Source organism: Oncorhynchus kisutch, linkage group LG12, assembly GCF_002021735.2.
Source record: "Oncorhynchus kisutch isolate 150728-3 linkage group LG12, Okis_V2, whole genome shotgun sequence".
Lineage (NCBI taxonomy): Eukaryota > Metazoa > Chordata > Actinopteri > Salmoniformes > Salmonidae > Oncorhynchus > Oncorhynchus kisutch.
This window is the reverse complement of record NC_034185.2, coordinates 17706226-17731648: the sequence shown is the minus strand read 5'-3', so window position 1 is coordinate 17731648 and position 25423 is coordinate 17706226. Positions and strand designations below refer to the sequence as shown.

Here is a 25423-nt window from a genome sequence, read left to right as displayed (position 1 = left end):
TTGGAAAAGCATTTCAGGTGAAGATGTTTGAGAGAGAGCCAAGAGTTTGCAAAGCTGTCAAGGCAAAATGTGGCTACTTTGAAGAATCTAAAATATATATTTTTTTGTTTCTACTTGAGTATATGTGTTATTACACAGTTTTTATATATTCACTATTATTCTACAATGTAGAAAATAGTAAAAATAAAGAAACCCTTGAATGAGTTGGTGTGTCCAAACTTTTGACTGGTACTGTGTACATAGTCTATATAAAGGAAAATAAATTTAGGCCTAACCCCAGAGAGATGGAGATATGCAGATGGCATACAACGACACCGGCATGCATTTCTCAGATGGCTACTGCGTCTGCTATACAGATAGACTTAATGGAGGTTAATTCTTGGGGGGCTCGGAGGTACTGGAACATAATAACATAATGCATCAAATCATAATAAAGCATTGCATCCATTATCATTGCCTTTGCATAGTGGCATAGAGCAGAAGTGCTTGCAGAATGTGCACACATGGGAGAACAAATTGTAACCTAGAGTCCTTGAAAAATGTGGCCTTTTATAAATCAATTTCAAGCAATTCTACATCATTTTACATAACTGAATTTTTTTTTTATACTGCACAAATGATTAAAATGACAGGCTACTTTGACACTGACAAACTGAGATCAATGACCTCATCTTGAATCCACCAATAGCCTAGGCCTAAGTGAGCAGGAAAAGGGGCTGAGCTGGACCCAAGGAAAGAAACTATAAGCATCCTAAAACACCCCTCAGCTAGACTAGCCTATTTCAACAGCTAACTTACTTACCAAAAATACAGTGGGTGGTCCGCCCAGTTCTAACTAGTGTTTTTAACAAAGTTCACCTACGGGTAGTGTATGCCCATGTGCGACTTGTCTTGGTTACCCTTTTTCCCACTAGCAAACAAACACTCAAACACCATAACCAAAAATAAAACTCACAGGTGAGGACAAAGTTATATGGAGGTGCTCAAACAAAAGAGAACTCAATACATAAAGCGAGATAGAGACATAGTAGGAGAGAGTGAAACACAGCACGAGCTACAGACAGATGGCATTGACAGAGAGATGGAGCTCTAGAGAAAACAATTGACAGGGTTTTTAAACCAAGTGAAAGGAACTGTGATTGGGTAGGAGGTGTGTCTTCTGATTGATAATTGATTGGGGAGTGATGATTTTCACCTGTGAGGGGAGAAGGAGAGAAAATAACACAGGATACATACATACATACATACATACATACACACACACACACACACACACACACACACACAAACAAACAAACACACACACACAGGACTATTTGGAAGATAAAATATTTTGGTAGAATACACAGATTAGTATTCTCTTTTCAGGAGGAGACATTTGCTTTCCAACCTGTGTCCTGTGATTTTATTTGAAATATTGTGAAAGGCCTGCTTTGGATGCATGCTGTTCACTGACAGATTTTCCGCTTGGTCCCGACTGTAGGCTATGCCTTGTGATTGGGCCTTCTCCTGGTGTAGTATTCGGAATGACTTCCTTTCAATTCTGTGAATCTCACAGAGAGACTCAGGTGCGTCTCTCTCACCACAGCAACGGCCATGCGTTGGTCAGTCTTTAGGCTATACTGTTGCGCAAACCATAAAACCAACACAAAACGGTTCTTAGTATATCACGTTTTTACATGATGTTTTTTTAGGGGGCAGGATACTTACAGAGGTGGCAACTCTAACACTGATCGCTTTTTTTGTTGTTTGTACATTGCAAACAGTGACAATTATTTTTCATGCCAGGAGAGGTCCCAGGTCTGGGAAAATCTCCCCCTGGCCAGAATCCCCTCCCCCAGCCAGAATCCAACCAAACGTAATAATTAATGTATGTGTCATTGGCAGGGGGGAGATTTTCAGGCACAACACAGGAATTAAACAGTCCAAAACTGAGAGGTGCGGGATCGTTTTCAGTCAGGATCCGACTCAAATTAAGCACTGCCAAAGGGCTCTGGTCAAAAGTAGCGCACTATATAGAGAATAGGTTGCCAAGTACCTTAACGTTGATGTATTGACAAGGGAATTGCGAGCTATTTGGGATACACCCACAGTGAGGGTGAGAGACCAAGAGTGAAAACAGGAAGAAACAGGTCATGCTTTGGCCCAGGTTCTTGATATGATCTAGTCCTGATGTATATCTCTTTCTGGAGGGAGGGGAAATGTGTTGTGTACCGTATTGTCTCAGGGCTAGATCGCAGAGGACGTGGAGGACATTCTACATCTCTGTACAAAATAGTTTTCATTCTTACATTTATGTTTTCTGCTTCAAGAGCACCCAGACCGTAAGGTGCAGCCTTGTCATTGAATTATCAAGTCAAGTTTGAGTCAGATGCATTGCATCATCATACTTTAGCTTCCAGCATTTGTCCCTATGTAGCCTGTCTCAAGATGATATGATGTCCTGATGATGGTCTATGGTTCCCTCATCTGGACAAATATGGACAGTCTCAATCTGAAAATGCTAAATTGGAGAGTAAAAAAGACTGAAGCGGTCCTTCTGATCTGATGACTAAATGTAATGTTATTTCTATGGTAAATAATGAATGTAGCCTACATTCTTTTTAAATTTATTTTTAAATTTTTAATTGAACCTTTATTTAACAAGGCAAGTCAGTTAAGAACAAATTCTTATTTTCAATGACAGCCTAGGAACAGTGGGTTAACTGCCTGTTCAGGGGCAGAACAACAGATTTGTACCTTGTCAGCTCAGGGATTCGAACTTGCAACCTTTCGGTTGCAACCTTTCGTTCTAACCACTAGGCTACCCCGCCGCCGCGATTGGACTATGAACTTACAGTAAGGTCCACTACATTTGGCTAGCGACCATCGAGGCCTACTGTATTTCCTCCTGTTCCAAAAAGTATTTAAACAAGGATGTGAAAAGGAAGTGCTGAGGGAAGGCAGGCCACAGGTCTGGACCCAGACAGAGAAAAAATTAAACACAGGGTGGTGACGCTCTCATAGCCATGCACCAATTGATTAAACATACCCTCTAGAGCGATTAAGACATACTTATTTCTAACAAGCACACTCCATCTCTATAAAGCAATAACAAAAACCACACACTACTTCTCCCAAGAGAACACAACCTCCTATCCTAATCCTTTACAAACATTTCTCTACACCCTCAATAAAATCTGCTAAATATGTGCATGTGACCAATACAATTGGATTTGATGAGCAGATGAACAAAGGTTTATGTAAGTGGAATGAAGCAAAAGAAGAAAAAAACTTGCTGATGTTATGGTGCATGGGAGGGCATACCTGAATATTCAGTAGGGAGACGGGTACCAGACCCAATGGAAACAGTATGCGTCCCAAATGGTACCCTACTCCCTATATACGTAGTACACGGTTTTTGACCAGACTCCTATGGGCCCTGGTCAAAAGTATTGCACTATATAGGAAATGGGATGCCATTTGGGATGCATCCATAGAGAAGAGACGGTGATGGTGGGTTAATATAGGGTCTGCCTGCGAAGAGAAGCATCTGGAAACTAGCATCTGGAAACTAGGCCTGGGACAGTAAACATGAGATAGCTGAATCTCAGATTCACAACAAGTGAATTCCACTTTCACTCAGATGCATCCTGATCCTGCATATTGTCACCTGCCTTCACTTCCCTGGAGTTGTTTTGACTGCCTTCACTTCCCTGGGGTTGTTTTGACTGCCTTCACTTCCCTGGAGTTGTTTTGACTGCCTTCACTTCCCTGGGGTTGTTTGACTGCCTTCACTTCCCTGGGGTTGTTTGACTGCCTTCACTTCCCTGGGGTTGTTTGACTGCCTTCACTTCCATGGGGTTGTTTTGACTGCCTTCACTTCCCTGGGGTTGTTTGACTGCCTTCACTTCCCTGGGGTTGTTTTGACTGCCTTCACTTCCCTGGGGTTGTTTGACTGCCTTCACTTCCATGGGGTTGTTTTGACTGCCTTCACTTCCCTGGGGTTGTTTGACTGCCTTCACTTCCCTGGGGTTGTTTTGACTGCCTTCACTTCCCTGGGGTTGTTTGACTGCCTTCACTTCCCTGGGGTTGTTTTGACTGCCTTCACTTCCCTGGGGTTGTTTTGACTGCCTTCACTTCCCTGGGGTTGTTTTGACTGCCTTCACTTCCCTGGGGTTGTTTGACTGCCTTCACTTCCATGGGGTTGTTTGACTGAGATGTTGGTGGAATAAAGCGTATATGGATGATTCTAATGACCAAATTTTTAACACAAAGAATCATTCATGTTTTCAAAATGCTGCGTTATAGAAATATAAAGTTAACATTGAAATAATAGTATCAGTAGGTTATTAGAGGACTCTGTTCTTGTCTTCTGTGTCCCATATGGCACCCTATTCCCTATATAGTGCACTATATAACCCTATGTGCCTTGGTCAAAAGTAGTACACTATAAAGGCGATTAGAGTGCCATTTGGGATGCAACCCGTACCTTGATTTGAGTAATGCCCCTCATGTATTCACTGGTTGGTCAGAGTGAGGATACAATGTCACAGTATTACTCATGGTTCTTTTAATGATTTCTTGTCCCTACAGGAAATGTTGTGCACCATGTGATAGTTGAGCCCAGACAAGACAGTGATGTGGAACTTCCTTCAACTTCTCTGACAAGTGGCCTGCACAGCAACCATACGGCCAACTGATCAGCAAATAGACAGTCAGCACTTAGCAGGCTGTCATGGAGATGATTTCTAACATTGGGAGCACCTCAAAAGGCACTCTTTTCAATTCTTTGGGCTTTCTGATAGCATTACCACTGGATTCTGGCTTACACCACAATGCGAAGTAGGGCCACATGGAGTTGTATAGGAGGTATGAAAAGTGTACTTTGCAGTAGCTTTGGTCCAGGGTGTTACATGCTGCTTGACCCTTCTTCAATGGAAGGCTTGAAGTAGACTCAAGCCACACGTAACACCTTGGATCAGAGCTAACTCTGCAGCGGTTTGTGTGTGAGGAAAGATACATGGCTAAAATTGACTAAAGAAGAGTAAGAAGATCTCCAAAATGCCTAAACTAACATCCCAGAGGAAGGGTAGTGGGTCAGTTATTTGTCTAGAAGACATTTTATTGTGATTGTGGTGATACATATTCGCAGCAGTGCTAAAGAAGTATCAGCTTTATTCGCCAAATACATTTCCATGTACAGGAATTTGACTCTGTGAAATGGTGCTGCTACAGAGTTACAGACAGTAAAAAAAACAGACAGACAAAAAAAATACACATTTAAAAAAAAGGTATATTTAACCTTTATTTAAGTAGGCAAGTCAGTTAAGAACAAATTACTATTTACAATGACGGCCTACGAACTGTGGGTTAACTGCCTTGTTCAGGGGCAGAACGACAGATTTTGTCGTTTATTTTTTCGGTTACTGGCCCAACGCTCTAACCACTAGGCTACCTGCCGCCCCAATATACAGACACAGAATTTACACAATCCACATACAGTATTTAATTTTATTTCACCTTTATTTAACCAGGTAGGCTAGTTGAGAACAAGTTCTCATTTGCAACTGCGACCTGGATAAGATAAAGCATAGCAACTGCCAAGATAAAGCATAGCAATTCGACTCATACAACAACACAAAGTTACACATGGAATAAACAAAACATACAGTCAATAATACAGTAGAAAAAGAAAAAAAAGTCTAAATACATTGAGTGCAAACAAGGTAAGATAAGTAATATAGCAATTAAACACTGGAATGGTAGATGTGCAGAAGATGAATGTGCAAGTAGAGATACTGGGGTGCAAAGGAGCAAGATAAATAAATAAATACAGTATGGGGATGAGTTAGATAGATGGGCTGTTTACAGACTGGCTATGTACAGGTGCAGTGATCTGTGAGCTGCTCTGACAGCTGGTGCTTAAAGCTAGTGAGGGAGATATGAGTCTCCAGCTTCAGTGATTTTTGCAGTTCGTTCCAGTCATTGGCAGCAGAGAACTGGAATAAAAGGCGACCAAAGGAGGAATTGGCTTTGGGGGTGACCAGTGAGATATACCTGCTGGAGCGCGTGCTACGAGTGGGTGCTGCTATGGTGACCAGTGAGCTGAGATAAGGCGGGGCTTTACCTAGCAGAGACTTGTAGATAACCTGTAGCCAGTGGGTTTGGCGAAGAGTATGAAGCGAGGGCCAGCCAATGAGAGCGTACAGGTCGCAGTGGTGGGTAGTAAATGGGGCTTTGGTGACAAAATGGATGGCACTGTGATAGACTGCATCCAATTTGTTGAGTAGAGTGTTGGAGGCTATTTTATAAATGACATCGCCAAAGTCGAGGATCGGTAGGATGGTCAGTTTATGAGGGTATGTTTGGCAGCATGAGTGAAGGATGCTTTGTTGCGATATAGGAAGCCGATTCTAGATTTAATTTTGGATTGGAGATGCTTAATGTGAGTCTGGAAGTTTACAGTCTAACCAGACACCTAGGTATTTGTAGATGTCCACGTATTCTAAGTCAGAGCCGTCTAGAGTAGTGATGCTGGACGGGCGGGCAGGTGCGGGCAGTGATCGATTGAATAGCATGCATTTAGTTTGACTTGCATTTAAGAGCAGTTGGAGGCCACGGAAGGAGAGTTGCATGGCATAGAAGCTTGTCTGGAGGTTAGTTAAAACAGTGTTCAAAGAAGGGCCAGAAGTATACAGAATGGTGTTGTCTGCGTAGAGGTGGATCAGAGAATCACCAGCAGCAAGAGCGACATCATTGATGTATGCAGAGAAAAGAGTCGGTCCGAGAATTGAACCCTGTGACACCCCCATAGAGACGGCCAGAGGTCCGGACAATAGGCCCTCCGATTTGCCACACTGAACTCTGTAAGAGAAGTAGTTGGTAAACCAGGCGAGGCAATCATTTGAGAAACCAAGGCTGTCGAGTCTGCCAATAAGAATGTGGTGATTGACAGAGTCTAAAGCCTTGGCCAGGTCAATGACTACAGCTGCACAGTATTGTCTCTTATCGATGGCAGTTATGATATCGTTTAGGACCTTGAACGTGGCTGAGGTGCACCCATAACCAGCGCTAAAACCAGACTGCATAGCGGAGAAGGTACGGTGGGATTCGAAATGGTCTGTAATCTTTTTGTTAACTTGGCTTTCGAAGACCTTAGAAAGACAGGGTAGGATAGATGTAAGTCTGTAGCAGTTTGGGTCTACAGTGTCTCCCCCTTTGAAGAGGGGGATGACCGTGGCAGCTTTCTAATCTTTGGGAATCTCAGACAATACGAAAGAGAGGTTGAACAGGCTAGTAATAGGGGTTACAAAAATCTCGGCAGATAATTTTAGAAAGAGAGGGTCCAGATTGTCTAGCCCGGCTGATTTGTAGGGGTCCAGATTTTGCAGCTCTTTCAGAACATCAGCTATCTGGATTTGGGTGAAGGAGAAATAGTGGGGGCTTGGGCGGGTTTCTGTGAAGAGTGCCGGGCAGTTGACCGGGGTAGGGGTAGCCAGGTGGAAAGCATGGCCAGCCGTAGAGAAATGCTTATTGCAATTCTCAATTATAGTGGATTTATCGGCTGTAACAGTGTTTCCTAGCCTGAGAGCAGTGGGCAGCTGGGAGGAGGTGCTCTTATTCACCATGGACTTTACAGTGTCCCATAACTTTTATGAGTTTGTACGACACAATGCAAATTTTTGTTTGAAAAAGCTAGCTTTAGCACTCCTAACTGCCTGTGTATATTTGTTCCTAACTTCCCTGAAAAGTTGCATATCACGGGGGTTATTCGATGCTAATGCAGAACACCACAGGATGTTTTTGTGCTGGTCAAGGGAAGACAGTATGTACACAGACGCTAAACATGATATATACTATAAACGCTGCATAAACTATATTATAACTATGTGTAGAGATGGATGAATAAAAACAAATTAGAGAAACAATTTAACAGGATGATGTGCAATTGGGGAAATATACTGAACAAAAATATGAACGCAACATGTAATGTTTTGGTCCCATGTTTTAATCAAATGATTGCCTCGCCTGGTTCACCAACTACTTCTCTGATAGAGTTCAGTGTGTCAAATCGGAGGGTCTGCTGTCCGGACCTCTGGCAGTCTCTATGGGGGTGCCACAGGGTTCAATTCTTGGACCGACTCTCTTCTCTGTATACATCAATGAGGTCGCTCTTGCTGCTGGTGAGTCTCTGATCCACCTCTACGCAGACGACACCATTCTGTATACTTCCGGCCCTTCTTTGGACACTGTGTTAACAACCCTCCAGGCAAGCTTCAATGCCATACAACTCTCCTTCCGTGGCCTCCAATTGCTCTTAAATACAAGTAAAACTAAATGTATGCTCTTCAACCGATCGCTACCTGCACCTACCCACCTGTCCAACATCACTACTCTGGACGGCTCTGACTTAGAATACGTGGACAACTACAAATACTTAGGTGTCTGGTTAGACTGTAAACTCTCCTTCCAGACCCATATCAAACATCTCCAATCCAAAGTTAAATCTAGAATTGGCTTCCTATTTCGCAAAACAAAGCATCCTTCACTCATGCTGCCAAACATACCCTTGTAAAACTGACCATCCTACCAATCCTCGACTTTGGCGATGTCATTTACAAAATAGCCTCCAATACCCTACTCAACAAATTGGATGCAGTCTATCACAGTGCAATCCGTTTTGTCACCAAAGCCCCATATACTAACCACCATTGCGACCTGTACACTCTCGTTGGCTGGCCCTCGCTTCATACTCGTCGCCAAACCCCCTGGCTCCATGTCATCTACAAGACCCTGCTAGGTAAAGTCCCCCCTTATCTCAGCTCGCTGGTCACCATAGCATCTCCCACCTGTAGCACACGCTCCAGCAGGTATATCTCTCTACTCACCCCCAAAACCAATTCTTTCTTTGGCCGCCTCTCCTTCCAGTTCTCTGCTGCCAATGACTGGAACGAACTACAAAAATCTATGAAACTGGAAACACTTATCTCCCTCACTAGCTTTAAGCACCAACTGTCAGAGCAGCTCACAGATTACTGCACCTGTACATAGCCCACCTATAATTTAGCCCAAACAACTACCTCTTTCCCAACTGTATTTTATTTATTTATTTTGCATTTGTATTTACTTTGCCATCATGGCCTTTTTTGCCTTTACCTCCCTTCTCACCTCATTTGCTCACATTGTATATAGATTTGTTTATACTGTATTATTGACTGTATGTTTGTTTTACTCCATGTGTAACTCTGTGTCGTTGTATCTGTCGAACTGCTTTGCTTTATCTTGGCCAGGTCGCAATTGTAAATGAGAACTTGTTCTCAACTTGCCTACCTGGTTAAATAAAGGTAAAATAAAAATAAAATGAAATAAAATAAATAAAATGAAATAAAAGATCCCAGAAATGTTCCATATGCACAATAAGCTTATTTCTCTCAAATGTTGTGCATTAATGTGTTTACATCCCTGTTAGTGAATATCTCTCCTTCACCAAGATAATCCATACACCTGATATGTGTGGCATATCAAGAAGCTGATTAAACAGCATGATCATTACACAGGTGCACCTGGTGCTGGGGACAATAACATGCCACTCTAAAATGCGCAGTTTTGTTACACAACACAATGCCACAGATGTCTCAAGTTGAGGGAGCATACAGTTGGAATGCTGACTACAGGAACATCTAACAGAGCTGTTGTTAGAGAATTTAATGTTATGTGTCTCTACTATAAGCCGCCTCCAATGTCGTTTTAGAGAATTTGGCAGTGCGTCCAATCGGCCTCACAACCACAGACCACATGTAACCACGCCAGCCCAGGACCTCCACATCCAGCTTCTTCACCTGCGGGATCGTCTGAGACAAGCCACCCGGACAGCTGATGAAACATTGGGTTTGCACAACCGAAGAATTTCTGCACAAACTGTCAGAAACCGTCTCATCTGTATGCTCGTCGTCCTCACCAGGGACTTGATCTGACTGCAGTTCAGCGTTGTAACCAACTTCAGTGGGCAAATGCTCACCTTCGATGGCCACTGGCACGCTGGGCAAGTGTGCTCTTCACGGGTGAATCCCGGTTTCAACTGTACTGGGCAGATGGCAGACTACGTGTATGGCATCGTTGTCTGCCACCACATGTCTCAAGGATCTGTACACAATTCCTGGAAGCTGAAAATGTCCCAGTTCTTCCATGGCCTGTATACACACCAGACATGTCACCAATGGGATTCTCATAAGTAATGGGTATGACAGCATGTTCCAGTTCCCGTCAATATCCAGCAACTTTGCACAGCCATTGAAGAGGAGTGGGACAACATTCCACAGACCACAATCAACATTCTGATCAACTCTATGCGAAGGAGATGTGTCGTGCTGCATGAGGCAAATGATGGTCACACCGTTTTTTAAAGGTATCTGTGACCAACAGATGCATATCTGTATTCCCAGTCATGTGAAATCCATAGATTAATAGGGCCTAATGAATTCATTTCAACTGACTGATTTCCTTATGTGAACTGTAACTCAGTAAAATCTTTTAAATTGTTGCATGTTGCATTTATATTTTTGTTCAGTGTACACTATATACTGTATGTGGGATAGAAACACAATACTGGTCACACCAAATGTATACAGTAATATGTTTATTCCCACTATTTAGTGTATATGAGGATAACCTAAAGAAAATCCACTTCAAGATGATCAAATGTTTAACCTCAGATCAGGAGTGCACTGTGTTTTATTTAAATTCTTAGAAGCATGATTTTAGATAAACACCACCTACCCTAACATTGTCTATGGTAGACTGACCTATATGATGAGATCATCACTTGCTAGAATCAGTCTCGGTTTCCCAGACTCATGGCGCACTACGTCTGTGAAAACAGACCCTGGCTTTGACCCAACTCTCCGAGGGTGTTTCAGGGAGAGATGGGATATGCAAAAAACACAATTCCAATTCACACATACATATTAATACACACGTGTACATGTGTGAAATAGGACAAATATAAGCACCCACCAAATGATTTGTATTATTAAGAGACTAGGATTGGATTAATAGGCTATGCATTACTATAAAGCAGATAAAAACATGCTACCAGACACCATCAGTTGACCATGGCTATATGGTGAACTTTATGGACAACATACAGAGCATTGTGTGCATTTTATAGCCTGCACACAGTCTAGATAATATGCCCTGAAAAGGTAATTTATGATATCAATCCAGGTAATCAGGCACAGTTGTCCAAGGATGACCCATGTATGCTATATCAGCTGGTTATTTATTTGCCTCAATAAATCTGAATATTCAAACAGATGTTTGTCATTATATGAGGATTCATCATTTGATCTCCAAGTAGACAAATCAAGAACATGGTTTTGGTCAATTCAGGTCACGAGAATGTTCAACATCAATTTACTGGGAAAAACAAAAACATATTTTATTACATTAGAAAATAATTAGAATTAAAATGATATTATGAATGAAAATTAGGTTTTGTCACTGGTGAAACGTTCATCATAGTTGATGACGTCATGACGTAGGTCAAAAGCAAACCAAAAAAACTTCCTGACTTGGCTGTTCGTAACGCTGGGGTAGCTATATTTCATTAAAATGAGTTATCTTGCGAAATAACCTATATAAAGCGACCACAATTATACCTTATGTTTCAGAGCATTATCATAATTGTCTCAGGTAAGTTGTTAGCTTCTTCAGCTTCAGGGAGTCTCGCTATAATAGCTGCTACTGGTTGTTTTATTTTAGAACAGAACCGTTCTGAGTGAAGCCATGATGGCGTCGAGCTACAACGCGAAGGAAGACGGTCACGTCACCGTACCTGGTGGTGGGACCATCCAGAATAAAAAGCCCGATAACACAGCTTTTAAACAACAACGATTACCTGCTTGGCAACCCATCCTGACAGCTGGCACAGTTCTTCCAGCTTTCTTCGTTATCGGGCTTATCTTCATCCCCATTGGTATCGGCCTCTACGTCACGTCCAACAACATCAAGGAGTTCGAGGTAGGCCCGTGCTATCCGGGATCCTTAGCTAGCTGTCTAATGTACTCAATAAGCCCAAGAGAAAGGGGGCACCAGTATCACTAGGGAGGGGGCACCTTTAGTACTAGGGAGGAGGATGGGAGAGGTGTATGGGGAAGCCTGATCCCGCCACTTCCATGTGCCTGAAAATCACTATTTGCTTGTATATGTACTCCCACCAATGTTGTTTCTCATGATGATCGTTATCAACAGAAAATATAGCCTAAACACAAACAAGTCCTACAAAGGCCATTAGAAACTGAATACTGATTGTCTGTATGCCGTGGTATATGAGACCATATAGCACGGGTATGACATTTATTTTTACTAGTTTAATTACAATTGTAAGCAGTTTATAATAGCAATAAGGCACCTCGGGGTTGTGCTTACAGTACCACGGCTATGGGCTGTATCCAGGCACTCCGCATTGCGTGTAAGAACAGCCCTTAGCGTTTGTTATATTTGCCAAATACCACACCCCCTCTTGCTTTATTGCTTAATTAGACCATGGCTTATGTATTTGTAGCCAATAGATTCGGACCCTACCGCTTTGCTTGTTCTCTCTTCGCTGCACTTGCGTCAGAACACAGTCATGTTCTATTAAGACACAATGTACCTCAATGCAGGGATGGGATGTGCCACTGTATTCCAAATTGTACCTATATTCAAACTGATACATCGAAGATTGAAAAACTGCCCCTTTTGTCTTCATGCTAGCTAGCAGTAGCCATATCAGCCATTATGAATTGGCATGTCATGTTGAATAACAAAGGAGCTGATTGGCCGCGGTGTCTTAATCTAACCATGATTGTGTTCAGACCCCAGTGCATCTCACTGTAAACAAGCGTAACTGTAGGCTCGGAATCTACTTGTTAATGTACTGTATTTGATGTCAGGTCACAGGTGCACCATTTGTGGATTAGTAGGCCATCATTGTAAATAAGAATTTTTCTTAACTGACTTGCCTGTTAAATAAATAAATACATTTGAAATAATGTTAGGCAGCAGATTTCCAGCCATTTGGAAATGCTGTTTTGATGTACACATGTCATTACAGATTGATTATACTGGGACTGACATGTCCAGCCCATGCTTCAACTGCTCCCAGAGCTTTAGTTGGAACAGCACAAGACCATGCACCTGTGCACTGCCCTTCTCTCTGGAACAGCCCTTTGAAGTAAGTATGAAGCATGATGTCTACCTCTCAAATAGCAACCTATACACTATGTCAGTGGTTATCAACCTTTTCCGGTTACTATTCCTACCAACTGAATATAATTTTGTCTCAACAGAGCAACGTATTCATGTATTATGGCCTGTCCAACTTCTACCAAAATCACCGGCGCTATGTCAAGTCCAGGGATGACAGTCAACTGAATGGTGACACCACCTCTCTAATGGTACATATTATGCCTTTAAAACAGGGTACCTGTTTTCACAGTGCATTCCTGAATCTCTGCAATGACTTTTGACTGATCATCAACAATTTTACATCTTTAGTTATCTGGCATTTCCATCAAATTGGCAAGATGTTCTGTGCAATGATCTAACGTTACATGTCTGCTTGCAATGTCCACAGAACCCCAGTAAAGAGTGTGAGCCCTATGCTCGCAATGAAAAAATGCCAATTGCTCCCTGTGGTGCAATCGCCAACAGCATGTTTAATGGTAAGACCGTTATGTCCTTCTTAGACCAGCATTACTAGAGTTGCAATAAGAGCAGCTCTGTTTATTCATGATCTCTTTCCTCAGACACTTTGGATCTGTATTACATTGACCCTAATGGCACAAGAATCCAAATTCCTCTGATGAAGAAGGGGATCGCTTGGTGGACAGATAAGCATGTGAAGTTCAGGAATCCTGGAGGCAACCCCAACCTCACAAGTGCTTTTCAAGGTGAGCAAGCACTCAGCAGAATTGTTACTATTGAAGATGAGTCTCATTTGTTTTTACTAGGAATCTCACTGTCTTTTACCTAGGAATCTCACTATCATTTCCTCACCCAGGTACAACCAAGCCGATCAACTGGCGCAAGCCTGTCTATGAACTAGACACAGACGCTGAGAATAACGGCTTCATCAATGAGGACTTCATTGTGTGGATGCGTACAGCTGCCCTCCCCACTTTCCGTAAGCTGTACCGTATTATCCAAAAGAAGAACAACATGACGCCGACACTTCCCCGTGGCAACTACACCCTGGAAGTCACCTACAGTATCCTTTCACTGACAGCTGTTCAAATGATACAGCTGTACAGGAAGTTTGGGTTTGTGGAATGATAGCCTAGTTTGGGTTTGTGGAACGATAGCTTATGTTAATAGGAATGTTCGAATCAGTTATTGTCATAATAGGTCAGACAGACCAGGTCAATGTTGGGCCGTGTTCAGTAGGGGCCATTCCTTCACTTGCTAATAACAATAGGTTTCACCAGCTGGGGGATGACGAATACTGGCTTTCTTGGTTGTTTCCACTAATATAGACTACAAATTATATAATACCAGTCCACATTGTTATTGTATGATATGATTTTATGATGACAGTGGCTCCTGATCCATGACTGTATCTTTTCTGTCTGAGCCGCATAAATAAATGATCCAATCACGGATCAGGAGCCACTCACTTTTAAGATCCTTCTTGCTAGAGTTATTTTGTAACTTACATGTTAAATGGGTCTGAAGTTGAGCATTTGTTGAGTCTTCCTTAATGAGTTGATCCTAGACTATCCTGTTCGTAGCTTTGAAGGCCGGAAGCGTGTGATCCTGAGCACCATCTCCTGGATGGGGGGCAAGAACCCTTTCCTGGGCATCGCTTACATCACTGTGGGCTCTGTCTGCTTCTTCCTGGGAGTGGTCCTCCTCATCATCCACCACAAATATGGCAGCCGCAACAACACCGCTGACATCCCTAACTAAAGACATCTTGTATGTATTTTGCATGCTGGCTAGCAGAGGCATGGGCGTAACCAGTGGCTAATTACAAGCATTGGTGGTCTCTTGTCTGGCTTGTGTACTGTGTGTAAGAATGGCCTGCTTGTCAAAAGTGCTGTGCAAGTATTGGAAGCGCAAAGACGTCAGGGGAGAGTTCACTCATATTTATTTTTCATGGTCAGAAAGCTATGCAGTTAACGTAGGTTTTTCTGTCAAGATGTTGTATTGACAGTAAGTTGAAATGTAATGACGCTACATCAATGTGCAGATAGTACCGTTTTAATTCAGAAATATGTGTGTGTCTGTCATAGATGTTTATTAGTTCTATATGAATAAATTATTTAAAATAATGTTTGAATATGGTCAAGCGAATTGGAACAGTCCATTAGGCTAAATGTTGAATTGCTTTGAGTCAAGGCTGTTTATTCATACAAGTATGTTCTTGTTACATACATTACAGTAGTTTGAGGAACATATTTCTGGTCTGTTTACGCTACAGATGGGTCTCTATAGATTGCACAAGGATGTGCACAGATTTTCAGGTCAAGCGTTATGGAAGGCTTGCAATGTTTTCAATGTACTTTAGAACTTATTTTCTCAGTGTATAAATAGTAATTATGTTCAGCTGCCTAAAATATGCAGAGTCAAGTTTAAGTAACATAACACATGAAAATAGTAAATTTCAAGGTTTTCAGGGACCAAAGCTCCTTGTAGCCTGGGCGCCAGTCTTTCTGCATTCTTGCAAATTCATTATGTAAAACATGTTTAGCATTACAAATAAGTAGGCAAGAACACAGACATACCTTGGACCAGTCTAGCATTCATTTTATTCTATGGAAAAACATCCTTATTTATTTTCTTACTAAGATTGTTGCAAATTGGTGAAATATGTTTTGCACGAGTTACCTGTTACCTGGAGATAATACGCCTGTTGCTTGACAAATAAAATAATATCTGGACAACTCATGTTGTTAACCAGAATTGTATTTGAAAATGGTTGGAAAAATGTTTCAAAATTGAAAAAGTGAATGTATACTTAATATAATGTTTGAATCTTGAGCCACTTTTGGCAGTACTTTTATAGCCCAGAATACAGTAGCTGGTGTTGGCTTGGTTATTCTCCAAGTTCACGCTCCTGCCCAGTATGTGGCAGTATGCCCCCTTTCCTGACGCGTCAGTAAATCCTCCAAAGAAACTAGCGGAAACGTGGTGTTACTGTGTCCTTGTACGACGACCGACGTGGGGAAAAGATGTACCGACACATTCAAGTAAGATATCGATTTAGTCATGTTTTGATTGCAGTTAATATCTGTATTCAACGGAATCGGGTTGACTCTTTTAAAGGCTAGTGACGAGTAGCGTCACTAGCCTTTAGCGGTTATGGGATGACAGGTAGTGGCTACTACTAGCTAGCCATTTATCTACTAAACGTTTTATTTATTTACTTGTGTTTATGGCAAATGAACTTGGTTAAATACACAGGTAGACAGCGACATATTCCAAGCCAGCGCTGATCTTAAAATATATCTGTAAAACTACAGTGCCGATGGGTTTGAAATGTATGCTTCTTTTTCGTAATTTGACAGGCGCTCCAGCATGTTTCGCGGCGGGCGCTGAGCAGCAAGGTCACACAGAAGCATTTCCAGGTAATTGACAGGGTTTATATGGCTGACGGCTTTAATAGACATTGTCCTTAAAATATGACGTTCAAATCTACTCTATGATTTTTAGTTTAATGACAAAGTGATATTTATGTTTTGATGACTGGTGACATGTCCACCTGTCCACTTGTAGTTCCCCTCCAATGAAGCCTGAGTTACATATAGTTGACGGATAAGTATATCTAATTGACAGAAGCTCATTGGGTTGATGTTAATGCTTTGCATGCTGGGTGTAAACTGAAAACAGTCAAATAATGTGTCCCAAATGACACCCTATTCCATACATAGGTCTCTGATCAAAAGTAGTGCACTATGGGCCCTTGTCTAGAGTAGTGCATTAAATAGGGAAAAGGGTGCCATTTGGGACGGTGTCAATGTTGTGAGATAGATGAGAAACCCATGTCTGACTTGAATTACCACTGGCAACTGATCAGGGGAGAGTGATGCCACTGCCTCATCATTGGCTGCTTTTCAATAAGTGATTGTGCAAACTGTGTTGCTTTTAAATGCTTTCTAAAACGTGGTGTATATCTTGCTGTAAATCATTAAAAGTGTAATGGCTGGATTGCTGGAATGTACTTGTTGCATTCTGTGGTTAGAATGGTCCATTTGTGGGCATTAATGACCACTCAACCACCCAGATAGAGTTCTCTGGAGATGCACTGTTGAATCCTTTTGCTCTACTAGGAGATGAAAAGATCATTTCAAGTAAGTCACTGTCCACTCAAATTATGCTTTTCCCTTGACTTACCCCCACACTAGTGGGCCGCCAGTGTTTTATGTTAATGTCAGCTCTAGTATTATTGTGTTTATCAGGAGTGTGACACTTAACTTGTGATGAGCAGAATCAACAACCTTTGCTTTGTGAGATGGTGTTAAAGTTCACAGTTAGGCATTGCTACGTAAATGCAAGCTGAAAAGTGCCTAGGGCCTTGCCTTGGCTCTAAGTCAGAGCAGGTCCGCCAGAGTTATGGCTCAGTGAGACATAGGGTGCCGGCCTTGTGTAGATGGAAACATTGTCTGAGCCTTTCGGTTATAACACTGGGGTGAATCCTCATTGGAAATGCTCAGAAAGAGTACACCACAGCTTTGGTGAGCTTAAAGGATGCAGGATGCTTGTACTGTATGTTGCTGTGCATCACATTAATTTAATACGGTATATTTTTCTTCACCAGGAGGACAATGAGATTCCAATTCATTTGAAAGGGGGTGTCAGCGATGCTATCCTAATACAGAACAATAATGGCACTCATTATTCTGGGTGAGTACAGATGGACTCCATGGCAAACTAATCCATGTAGACATAAGATCTTGGTTTAGTCTGGTTGTACATTACCACATTAAATTGCTCAGTACCTTTTTGTAATAACACTTTATTTAATTAGTAATAATGTCTTACATTTCATTGCAGGATCTGCGCATGTCATATATGAGCTGGTTTGTGCAGGTTTCCCCAAGAAGAAGGAGTGACTGCAGCTCCTGGGCTCACATGTTCTACAATACATCCTGTTAGTTGTCAAATGTTGTCTCCATGTCCTCAGGGGGTTGATTTGTCCTGTCATAATGGTTTCTGTTTCATGGGATCAATATTTATTTATTTATTTATTTATTGTAACTGAGGATGATTAAATATGCCTCATAATGAAGTGTCATTCGTCCTTTTTGTATGTGTTTAAATTTATATTTTAAGTACAGGACAAACCATAACGGACGTTGGCTGTGTGAAGTAGATCACCTGTTGTGTGGCGACGAACGGTGGTGATTCAACATGTAGAATCGTCTGAAATCGAACAGAAAATGACGGCAGGTGTTTTGTGGTCAGAGGTGATGGGATGGCCACCTGCTGCCTGGATGACATTCATTATGGTGTATCCTTTAAACTAAACTAAACTGAATAAACAATGTTAATTGTTTTACGTATTGAAATGACGTAGAACAATGTTGATACAACCAGTGTATAGACCAGGGCTCATCAACTAGATTTAGCCAAGGTCAAGTTTTTTTCTTTTTTTCTTGAGCGGGTTGTCAGGGGGCCGGAACATTATTAGCTGATTTCCTGGTGTTTTTTGTGTTTTTCTTTGTCCAATAATTAAAATATTTTACTCCGAAAACTTGTGGGGCCAAAATAAACCACGCCCGGCCATATTCGGCCCACGGGCCTCCAGTTGGGGACCCATGGTGTAGACTATAGAGGAATGTTGGTGCTAGCCTATGTCTGGTTGTCTGGTATGATCATGTCGTCACAATGGCAGAGGAAGAAAGACGTTAACATTTTGGTCATTTAGCAGAAGCTCTTATCTATCACATTATACATAAGTCTTCAAACCCTTTACTCAGTACTTTGTTGACGCACCTTTGGCCGCGATCACAGCCTAGAGTCTGCTTGGGTATGACGCTACAAGCTTGACACGCCTGTATTGGGGGAGTTTCTCCCGTTCCATCCTGATCCTCAAGCTCTGATAGGTTGGATGGAGAGCGTCACTGCAAAGCTATTTTCAGGTCTCTTCGGAGATGTTTGTTCGGGTTCAAGTCCAGGCTCTGACTGGGCCACTCAAGGACATTCAGAGACTTGTCCCAAAACCACTCCTGTGTTCTCTTGGCTTTGTGCTTAGGGTCATTGTCCTGATGGAAGGTGAACCTTCGCCCCAGTATGAGGTTCTGAGCACTCTGGAGCAGGTTTTCATCAAGGATCTCTCTCTACTTTGCTCTGTTCATCTTTCCCTTGATCCTGACTAGTCTCCCAGTCCCTGCCGCTGAAAGAAAACCCATGCACCGTAGGGATGGTGCCAGGTTTCCTCCATACGTGACGCTTGGCATTCAGGCCAAAGAGTTCAATATTGGCTTCATCAGACCAGAGAATCTTGTTTCTCATGGTCTGAGAGTCCTTTAGGTGCCTTTTGCCAAACTCCAAGAGGGCTGTTGTGCCTTTTACTGAGGAGTGGCTTCTGTCTTGCCACTACCATAAAGGCCTGATTGGTGGACTGCTGCAGAGATGGTTGTCCTTCTGGAAGGTTCTCCCATCTCCACAGAGAAACTCTAGAGCTTTGTCAGAGTGACCGTCGGGTTCTTGGTCACCTCCCTGGCCAAGGCCCTTCTCCCCCGATTGCTCAGTTTGGCAGGGCGGCCAACTCTAGGAAGAGTCTTGGTGGTTCCAAACTTCTTCAATTTAAGAATGATGGACACCACTGTGTTCTTGGGGACCTTCAATGCTGCAGAAATGTTTTGCTACCCTTCCCCAGATCTGTGCCTCCACGTAATCCTGTCTCTGAGCTCTACGGACAATACCTTTGACCTCATGGCTTGTTTTTTCTCTGACAGGTTTAGAGATGTTTGCAAATGTATTAAAAACGTATATACTTTATTTACGCTGTCAACTGTGGGACCTTATATAGACAGGCGTGTGCCATTCCAAATCATGTCCAATCAATTGAATTTACCACAGGTGGACTCCAAGTTGTGGAAACATTTCAAGGGTGATCAATGCACCCGAGCTCAATTTCGAGTCTCATAGCAAAGGGTCTGAACACTTAGTGTATAGGTATATCAGTTTATTTTTTATTTTTAATACATTTGCAAACATCTCTAAACCTGTTTTCTCTTTTTCATTATGGGGTATTGTGTTAGATGAGGAAAAAAAATGGAATAAATGTTTGAATAAGGCTGTAACGTAACAATATGTGGAAAAAGTCAAGGGGTCTGAATACTTTCCGAATGCACTGTACGTACAGATCTTATAAACACAAGTGTACCATTTAAGGTCCAACTTCAATGGTTTATTTTAAAATTGCTGTGGAAAAACACTTTGGTATTTGTTTTAAGTAGTAATACAATTGATTTTATCTTCTACATGTGACCAAGTGTTCCCCACTTTTGCAGTGTGGCTCTGTTTTTAAAACTTGTCTGTAAGTTTAGTACCTTAGTTCCAAACCAAGGGCACATTAGGCCAAGGGCAGTGTTAATATTGTCATAAAATGATACTTTGTAAAGAAATTAGTTTATCTACGATTAGAATGACGTTCCTATTTTGGAATGTCCTTGAGCTCTAGCCTACAGAAATCGGACTAGATCATGGGAAAATGTCATGAGATGCAATTTGCTCTATTGTTTACTTTTTTGTTGGTGATTTGATACGATATGCGTGCACATCTTACAGTGTTGTATAGCAGATAAAACGTTTCTTTTTTTTGTTTCAGACTTTTATGAAATGTAACTTTTTTTTTTATTACCTAGCTTTTTCTGAAGCAATGCACCAGAAAGCATCGCTGCAGGGCTTTCGCATGTGCATTTTGTCTTTTGAGCCCCTAGAGGGCAATGTCTTCAAGGGAATTGCTTGGGTCTCACATTATGATAGATCAATGTTCGGGAAACTGAATTTTCTCGTCTGTAAAAGTTGTGACATCTCTGTTTTAATTTCAATAACACGTCAATAATCAACAACGTTCATTTGAAAAAGTTGTTTTTATAGATTATAACCTATGTATTTGATAGATGAGAATGGAATAGGCTACTCCAATAGCCCCAAAAACTCCAGACACAATTCTGGTTGTACAATATCACTTTAAGTTGCTCAGTGCCTTTTGAAATAAGACTATTTAATTATTAATAACCTCTTACATTTCATTGCAGGATCTGCATATGTCATATATGAGCTGGTTTGTGCAGGTTTCCCCAAGGAGTGACTGCAGCTCCTGGGCTCACATGTTCTACAACACACACTGTTAGATGTAAAACGTTGTCTCCATGTCCTCCGGGTTGATTTGTCCTGTCATAATGGTTTCTTTTTTAAGTTCATGGGATCAATATTTATTTATTGGAGCCGAGGATGATTAAATATGCCTCATAACAAAGTGTCATTAGTCCTTATTTTTGTATGTGTGTAACTGTATTGTAAGTACAGTAGACACCATAACGAATGTTGGCCGTTTGGGGCTTTGTGAAGTAGAACCCATTGACCCAAGTTTATTTGACAAAATTGTTGCAAAGAAAATGTGTGGTGGAAATGGCAGGAACATTTTATAGGAAACATTTTCTATAGATTTACAAAATGGTGACACTTTTTTGTCTAACTTTTTTTATTGTGACCAATGATGGAAACTGATTAAATGATAATTGCCAAATTAATTTTGAAGTATGCAGTGTACGTGTCATTACGTCACTATAAAACTCAACTTCACATTTTATTCTAAATGCCTAGGCCCAGTGCTTGAAAAAAAATATTTTTTATCAACTATAAAAATGTATCTTTGCAAGACAAGGATTGTCCTGACTTTCAATAATGGCTGAATTGCTTTGCATTGCTTTCTAGTTGGCTAGCTAGTTTCACCATCAAATTATTTCAGATCTACAGGAGTGCAAGTCTCACCATGGCACAGACTTTGATGATACATAGGCACATGCGAATTATTAGAATATGGCAAATGTTAGTCAATTATTGCATTCCATCCATGCTGGATTTCCCAGGCTACCTGAGACAGGAAACAGATAGGTGGGAGGGTAGACTACAGGCTGTCACCAATGCGGAATTAGCCTGAAAGAGTAATAGAAACACTTATTTTTTTCAACAGGGTTTTTGTGAAAAAAAAGTGTTTTTACATTTGAGTAATTTAGCAGAGCTCCTATCCAGAGCGACTTCAGATAGCTAAGTGAGACATCCACATATCACAGGCATAGGAAGTAGGCTACACTTTTCCTCAATATGAACAGGTGCAGGTTCACCTTTATTTAACCAGGTAGGCAAGTTGAGAACAAGTTCTCATTTACAATTGCGACCTGGCCAAGATAAAGCAAAGCAGTTCGACACACAACAACACAGAGTTACACATGGAGTAAAACAAACATACAGGCAATAATACAATAGAAAAATAAGTCTATATAAAATGTGAGCAAATGAGGTGAGATAAGGGAGGTAAAGGCAAAAAAAGGCCATGGTGGCGAAGTAAATACAATATGGCAAGTAAAACACTGGAATAGTAGATTTGCAGTGGAAGAATGTGCAAAGTAGAAATAGAAATAAAGGGTGCAAAGGAGCAAAATAAATAAATACAGTAGGGGAAGATGTAGTTGTTTGGGCTCAATTATAGATGGGCTATGTACAGGTGCAGTAATCTGTGAGCTGCTCTGACAGCTGGTGCTTAAAGCTAGTGAGGGAGATAAGTGTTTCCAGTTTCAGAGATTTGTGTAGTTTGTTCCAGTCATTGGCAGCAGAGAACTGGAAGGAGAGGCAGCCAAAGGAGAAATTGTTTTTGAGGGTAACCAGAGAGATATACCTGCTGGAGCGCGTGCTGCTATGCTGACCAGCGAGCTGAGAAAAGGGGGGACTTTACCTAGCAGGGTCTTGTAGATGATCTGGAGCCAGTGGGTTTGGCGACGAGTATGAAGCGAGGGCCAGCCACAGTTCACAGTGGTGGGTAGTATATGGGGCTTTGGTGACAAAACGGATGGCACTGTGATAGACTGCATCCAATTTATTGAGTAGGGTATTAGAGGCTATTTTGTAAATGACATCGACGAAGTCGAGGATCGGTAGGATGGTCAGTTTTACGAGGGTATGTTTGGCAGCATGAGTGAAGGATGCTTTGTTTTGCGAAATAGGAAAACAATTCTAGATTTAACTTTGGATTTGAGATGTTTGATGTGAGTCTGGAAGGAGAGTTTACAGTCGAACCAGACACCTAGGTATTTGTAGTTGTCCACATATTCTAAGTCAGAACCGTCCAGAGTAGTGATGCTGGACGGTGCAGGCAAAAGCATGCATTTAGTTTTACTTGCATTTAAGAGCAGTTGGAGGCCACGGAAGGAGAGTTGTATGGCATTGAAACTCGTCTGGAGGGTTGTTAACACAGTGTCCAAAGAAGGGCCAGAAGTATACAGAATGGTGTCGTCTGCGAAGAGGTGAATTAGAGACTCACCAGCAGCAAGAGCGACGTCGTTGATGTATACAGAGAAGAGAGTCGGCCCAAGAATTTAACCCAGTGGCACCCCCATAGAGACTGCCAGAGGCCCGGACAACAGGCCCTCCGATTTGACACACTGAACTCAATCAGAGAAGTAGTTGATGAACCAGGCGAGGCAATCATTTGAGACACCAAGGCTATCGAGTCTGCCGATGAGGATGTGGTGATTGACAGAGTCGAAAGCCTTGGCCAGGTCAATGAATAGGCCTGCATAGTATTGTTTCTTATCTATGGCGGTTAAGATATCGTTTAGGACCTTGAGCGTGGCTGAGGTGCACCCATGACCAGCTCTGAAACCAGATTGCATAGCGGAGAAGGTGCATGGGATTCTAAATGGTTGGTAATCTGTTTGTTGACTTGGCTTTTGAAGACCTTAGAAAGGCAGGGTAGGATAGATATAGGTCTGTAGCAGTTTGGGTCTAGAGTGTAGTTACAGCAAAGTCAGAGCTAGAAAGGGGGGAGGGGTCGAGGTGAGGTTGGGATTATGTAAAATACTCTTTGAAGAGGTAGGGTTTCAGGTGCTTTCGGAAGATGGGCAGGGACTCTGCTGTCCTAGCTTCTCCATGCCAGGACAGAGAACAGCTTGGACTGGGCTCCGCCATAGCTGCCCTCCCGTAGGGGTGGGAGGGCCAAGAGACTAGAGGTGGCAGAACGGAATGCTCGGGTTGGGGTGTAGGATTTGAGCATAACCTGAAGGAAGGGATGGGCAGTGATGTCATTACTGAGTGTGACATCATTACGTCAAGCTGTTTTTATTGACACAAGATAGTTAAGTCAGGGTAGCCTAGTGGTTAGAGTGTTGGGCTAGTAACTGAAAGGTTGCAAGTTCGAATCCCCAAGCTGACAAGGTACAGATCTGTCGTTCTACCCCTGAACAAGGCAGTCAACCACTGTTCCCAGGCCTTCATTGAAAATAAGAATTTGTTCTTAACTGACTTGCCTAGGAAAATAAATGGAAATGTACCCTAGCAGGCAATTGTTTAATCTATTTTCCATGCGAACTTTCTAAATGTTGACAAAAACTCCCTCAACAAGTTAATGGAAACATAGCTAATCTTGTTCATGTCTAGTTTGCTACTAATACCATTCTCATGATGGGAATTATTACCAGTAGGTAGGTTCCCTTCCAAATGGCGACAGATTTTCATGCGAATATTCTAAAATCCGCATAAAAACACAACTGCCTCCCACGAAGCAGCATTACTTTTTTCTTATTATTTTTTTTCTTAACAAATCAATACAGGAAGTACATGGGGGAACACAAGTATATATAAATAATATACAAAGGACAATTGGGCTAGGGGGGATAGAGGGCAGGGCTAGGGGGGATAGAGGGCAGGGCTAGGGGGGATAGAGGGCAGGGCTAGGGGGGATAGAGGGCAGGGCTAGGGGGGATAGAGGGCAGGGCTAGGGGGGATAGAGGGCAGGGCTAGGGGGGATAGAGGGCAGGGCTAGGGGGGATAGAGGGCAGGGCTAGGGGGGATAGAGGGCAGGGCTAGGGGGTACAAAATCACATTACACAAGGACATACAGACACTTATTATTCTAACCTTTTTTGTTAATAGAGTATTTAATTGTCTTAAAATATAGTTCAATTGGTTTTTGTAAGGTAAGAAAATGTTTTTTGTTTGTTGTTGTTGTACATTTACATTTGTGAATATGAAATTTGGCCAAAAGAATAAGGAAATGAATTACATAAAAATGTTTCAGCTTATTTCTATCTTAGGTAAAGAATCTAAGCAGTATATCTCTCCACAATAGTGTAAGATCTTCATACATGTATTCAATTATAAATCTACTGATGTCTTGCCACAGTTTTCGTACATGCATACAATGCCAAAAAAGATGCAACACTGTTTCTGGGTG

At 41.9% G+C, this 25423-nt stretch overlaps 1 protein-coding gene across 4 annotated transcripts; it reads left to right on the top strand.

The window, feature by feature from the left end:
• The first annotated feature begins 11491 nt into the window (after window positions 1–11491).
• On the top strand, window positions 11492–21288 carry LOC109900622 (cell cycle control protein 50A). Of its 4 annotated transcripts, XR_004211882.1 has the most exons (9): window positions 11531–12000; window positions 13076–13195; window positions 13311–13418; window positions 13598–13685; window positions 13770–13913; window positions 14024–14230; window positions 14735–16589; window positions 17780–17865; window positions 18016–21288. XR_004211882.1 is itself a non-coding variant. In XM_020496325.2 (8 exons), exons 2-8 carry the CDS (start codon window positions 11767–11769, stop codon window positions 14926–14928), a joined length of 1095 nt encoding a protein of 364 aa, XP_020351914.1. In that variant the 5' UTR covers window positions 11492–11573; window positions 11743–11766; the 3' UTR covers window positions 14929–15929. The 4 variants fall into 4 exon arrangements, 3 of the variants coding, with proteins under 3 accessions (XP_020351914.1, XP_020351913.1, XP_020351915.1); XM_020496325.2 differs by lacking the exons at window positions 17780–17865; window positions 18016–21288 and having other exon boundaries at window positions 11492–11573; window positions 11743–12000; window positions 14735–15929; XM_020496326.2 differs by lacking the exons at window positions 17780–17865; window positions 18016–21288 and having other exon boundaries at window positions 11531–11673; window positions 11743–12000; window positions 14735–15929.
• The last annotated feature ends 4135 nt before the right edge of the window (window positions 21289–25423 follow it).

What these genes read in the sequence shown, in the direction of transcription:
- LOC109900622 (XM_020496325.2), top strand. Translation starts at nt 11,767, where the DNA reads ATGATGGCGTCGAGCTACAACGCGAAGGAAGACGGTCACGTCACCGTA. An exon ending in CGCCAACAGCATGTTTAATG is followed by an intron (nt 13,686 to 13,769) that starts GTAAGACCGTTA and finishes CTCTTTCCTCAG; the next exon opens with ACACTTTGGATCTGTATTAC. An exon ending in CACCCTGGAAGTCACCTACA is followed by an intron (nt 14,231 to 14,734) that starts GTATCCTTTCAC and finishes AGTTGATCCTAG; the next exon opens with ACTATCCTGTTCGTAGCTTT.